This window comes from Citrus clementina, unplaced genomic scaffold (assembly GCF_000493195.1).
Source record: "Citrus clementina cultivar Clemenules unplaced genomic scaffold, Citrus_clementina_v1.0 scaffold_1, whole genome shotgun sequence".
Classification (NCBI taxonomy): domain Eukaryota; kingdom Viridiplantae; phylum Streptophyta; class Magnoliopsida; order Sapindales; family Rutaceae; genus Citrus; species Citrus x clementina.
Window position 1 is genome coordinate 7058507 of NW_006263303.1, and position 4674 is coordinate 7063180.

The 4674-nt window shown below is 34.2% G+C and overlaps 1 protein-coding gene across 2 annotated transcripts; it reads left to right on the top strand.

Moving 5' to 3' along the window:
- The first annotated feature begins 1559 nt into the window (after window positions 1–1559).
- Window positions 1560–4386, top strand: LOC18055947 (sugar transport protein 14). Of its 2 annotated transcripts, XM_024177977.1 has the most exons (4): window positions 1560–1679; window positions 1865–2090; window positions 2739–3691; window positions 3812–4386. In XM_024177977.1, the coding sequence occupies exons 2-4, from the start codon at window positions 1949–1951 to the stop codon at window positions 4250–4252; spliced, it is 1536 nt and encodes a 511-aa protein (XP_024033745.1). In that variant the 5' UTR covers window positions 1560–1679; window positions 1865–1948; the 3' UTR covers window positions 4253–4386. The 2 variants fall into 2 exon arrangements, with proteins under 2 accessions (XP_024033745.1, XP_006451250.1); XM_006451187.2 differs by lacking the exon at window positions 1560–1679 and having other exon boundaries at window positions 1817–2090.
- The last annotated feature ends 288 nt before the right edge of the window (window positions 4387–4674 follow it).

The following is a 4674-nucleotide window of genomic DNA, read 5'->3' on the forward strand; positions in this document are numbered from 1 at the left end:
AATTAATTATAAAATCATATAACTTAATACCGTGTCCGCATAAAAAAGAAAAAGAAGATATTTACGCCTAAGAAATATATATACAGACACAAATATACACCCACCTAATATTAAATCAAACGAACGTATTTCTAACACCTGTTTTACTTTTGAAAGAGCCCGTGTTAAATCACAAGATCTCAATTTTTCATATATAAATGTGACTAATTTATTCCCTTTGTGGAGGAATGCTCCATAGTGCCTAAAACTAATTGCTCCAGGAGTAGCCTAACAAAGCTTAATTGATCGTGTACCACAGGGTTAACTTGAACAATTAAAATTTGATCAGATTTCAGGTGTGTGTGGTCCCTTTTATATGTATGTAGTTAGTTTACACACGACTGTGAATGCGTGTTATTTCAGAGTTTCAAACTTCACTCCCAGTGAGTAAAGGGTTGTTGCCAGTGGACTAGGGAGGCTTAGTGGCGTCTCTTAATGAAATTTGACAAAAAAGATGATTTCAAATGAAAGCCAAAGCAATGGTCGATCAAGAATGATGAAAAAAAGTCTCAACTGAATCGCTTTCACTTACAGCAAGGGGTCCATATGTCCCATTCTAATTTAATCTTTCTATGGAAATTTGGGGCCTAAAATATTTCATAATTTCTAATTTATTGACCAATGTAACATACATCAAGACATTAAATCCAATACAAAATAAAGAGCTTTTGTCTTCAAAGGGAGTTGTGGGCCATAAACTGTACACTAATGGCCAAAAAATAAACCGGCGAAAAAAAAAAAATTCTAAACGATCCATTTCATGCATGACTTGTCAAACTCTCTTTCTCTCTCTCTCTCTCTATTTGTAATATACAATGGAGATATTTGCAGAATATTAATTCAAAAATTTATTTCCATAAATAATTAGAGAGAAATTTTCTTATAATTCATTAGTTTTAATATAGAGAATCAAATAAGTCATGTGAGGCTCGAATTAATCCCTCAAAAATCATTCTGAGTTAATGGTTGATTTTGTGAGTGTAATTCTTCAAAATCATAAAGTTTATACCAATTAATGCACGTTTAATGATTTATTTCTTAAATAACTAAATACAATGTACAACAATTATTGGACACAATTTGTTTTTAACTAAACTTTTATCCAAATTAAATATACATGACAACTCATAGAGTCAAAGTCAATGAGGCATTTTAATCTAAAATATGGGGAACACAACTTGCCATTTATGATATAAAAGTAAATATCCCTACCGAGATTATTGGGATAATTATATTTTATAACAACTAGCATAAAAATAGTTGGCCAAAAACAGAGAACCGAAAAGGAAAAAAAAGACCGAGTCAAAAAAGACTAATTATCCCAATAGTTAAAGGCTGAATCATTCATCTCTATCCAGTCGTTAATATTGTTAATTGATATTAATTTTAGAGGATTTGGATTAAGTTTAGCTACTAATAAAATTATGAACCATAAAAGTTGGTTTTGGATTAATATTACCCGAGAATGCAGCTATGGATTAGGATAATTAAAACAGCTTATATAATTATGGCTGGGGCATTGTAAATTTTAGCTGTACAGAGATTATTAACAAACTGGGTATGTTTATAAAAGCCAATATTGAATATTAATCCAAATACAAGTCTCTGTCACAGTCACTCCCTTCTCATTTGAGTTTCAGGTAAAAGAAAAAAAAAATTGATTTTTTAGTGATTAATATTATTGATTAGTTAATTATTTCTTTATATGAAAGGTGACCTCATCTGGGTTTGACTCTTTTTGGCTATTTATACATTCCTTGTACTTAACAGTTCGATCACTCATTGTTGTGTTGCTTCGTTTTGTTTCATTTTATTTTTTTTTCAGAATATATATGTAGCACAAAAGAGAAGGGAACAAAAAAGAGAAAAAAGTTATTTTTGAAAGAAAACAAAACGCAGAGATTAAGAGATGGCTGGAGGAGGATTTACAGATGCTGGTGACTTGAAGAGAGCTCATCTCTATGAGTACAGGATTACAAGTTATTTTTTAATAGCTTGTATGGTTGCTGCCATGGGAGGATCTCTTTTCGGCTATGATCTTGGTGTTTCTGGTCTGTTTTTTCAATTATTGTTTATTCTTTTTCCCTCATTTCTAATTATTCATTAACGTTTTCACTTCCATTCTGGGTTTATTCTGTTTCTTCTTGTTGTTTCTTTGCGAAGTGTTGTTAGAATGTTTATCAACTCATGAACTTGAGTTTTTTTTTTCTTTTTTCTTTTGTTTATATTCTCATTATCATTCTTGTCATTTTGACTGATATTACAAAACTTAGAACTATACTTTATATATATATATATATATATATATATATTATTATTTTTTTCTTTTTCCTCACAAGTTGGACCTTAGTTCAAATATTTTCCCAAAATAAAAATAGCAATAATATTTATTTTTTAGGCCAGTCTGTTTATCTTGACTTGTTTAGCTTTAAAACAAATGGCAACAACCATCTGTTTGTGATCACGATGATTGTGGATTTTTCGTTTTTGGGGTCGTTGAGTTTCATTATGCATCTTCAATAATTCAGTAAAGTTAGAAATTGCAATACAGTCCATTGATGTGCAGCCTCACCTACACACGGACCCCACATTTGTTTATCATTATGTTTCCTCCAATCCAAATCAAAAAAGAAATGGTGGTGCCCTTGTACAATTAATCAAAGAATAATTAGAAACTTGTAATTGAATTTCATGTTCAGGTGGAGTGACTTCGATGGATGATTTCTTGAAGGAATTTTTCCCAAAAGTGTACAGAAGGAAGCAAGCGCATTTGACTGAAACAGATTACTGTAAATACGATAACCAAGTGCTCACACTCTTCACATCCTCATTATATTTTGCTGGGCTTGTCTCCACATTTGGAGCTTCTTATGTCACCAGAAGCAGAGGTAGAAGAGCTAGCATTATGGTTGGTTCAGTCAGTTTCTTCATAGGAGCAATTCTTAATGCATGTGCCGTACACATCTCTATGTTGCTCCTTGGACGCATCTTCCTTGGCATGGGGATTGGATTTGGCAACCAAGCAGTTCCTCTTTATCTATCCGAAATGGCACCTGCCAAGATCCGAGGAGCAGTTAACCAACTCTTCCAACTAACAACCTGCCTTGGCATCCTTGTAGCAAACTTGATCAATTACGGAACTGAAAAGATTCATCCGTGGGGATGGAGATTATCTCTTGGTTTAGCCACAGTCCCAGCTACGCTCATGTTTGTCGGAGGTCTTTTTCTTCCAGAGACTCCTAACAGCCTTGTAGAACAAGGCAAGTTAGACGAAGCAAGAAAGGTGTTGGAAAAAGTTAGAGGTACCGCAAATGTTGACGCAGAGTTTTCGGATCTTATCGATGCAAGCAATGCAGCACGGGCCATCAAGAATCCTTTCAGGAATCTTTTCAAAAAGAAAAATCGTCCTCAATTGGTAATTGGAGCCCTGGGAATCCCAGCTTTCCAACAGCTAACAGGAATGAACTCTATTCTCTTTTATGCTCCTGTCATATTCCAGAGTTTGGGTTTTGGTTCAGGGGCAGCTCTCTACTCGTCTGTCATTACTGGCATAGCTCTTTGCATTGCTGCACTTATTTCAATGGCTTTTGTGGACAAATTTGGAAGAAGAGCTTTCTTCTTAGAAGCTGGTACTGAAATGATTATATACATGGTAACAACACTACTCTCCAATACGATCCAAATTCATTCTTTTTCCTCGGCATTCTTTATGTGAATACATGCATTATTTATTAGCTTACTTACTCGTTTGAATGATGTAATGATGATCCAGGTAATTGTTGCCATAACATTGGCTCTGGAATTTGGAGAAGGAAAGCCTCTTCCAAAAGGAATAGGTATCTTCCTTGTAATTGTCATCTGTTTATTTGTGTTGGCTTACGGAAGGTCATGGGGGCCTCTAGGTTGGTTAGTTCCAAGTGAGCTCTTCCCCTTGGAAATGAGGTCAGCTGGGCAGAGTGTGGTGGTCTGTAACAACCTCTTGTTCACAGCTTTAATAGCACAGGCTTTCCTCGCCGCGCTCTGTCATCTCAAATTCGGAATTTTCTTGGTCTTTGGTGGCTTGGTTGTCATCATGAGCGCCTTCATTTACTTCTTTTTGCCAGAAACAAAGCAAGTTCCAATTGAAGAAATTTATCTTCTCTTTGAAAATCACTGGTTCTGGAAGAGGATAGTCAAGGAAGATAATGGCAAGTTTGTTGAACCAGTTAAGTGAAACCTGCAAGTTTTCAGCTCTTGACCTAAATGATCCATGAAAAACACTATCAATAATGTACAATCCAGATTTCTTTCTTTTCCCATCTTTGTTTTTAACTACAAATTTATAAATTTCATTTAGCTTATATTATTCACTCAAATGAGTAGAATGTCCTGGTAGAGTCCGTGAATATACTGCAAGAAATAAAAATAAAAGATTCTTCATATTTATTTATTTATCATATACTATCCCCAGTTTGAATGGCAATTAGTTCAGTCATGTAATTAAGAGTAATGCAACATTCAGTAGTTTTCAAAGTGTACTTGTTTTGATAAATCACTAATTTTTCCATGGGCTTGAACCTGCATCAAATCTCAAAACATAAAAAAGAGGAGGTAAAAGAAACAGAAAACAAACATGAAAAGTTACAAGGGAGTCGA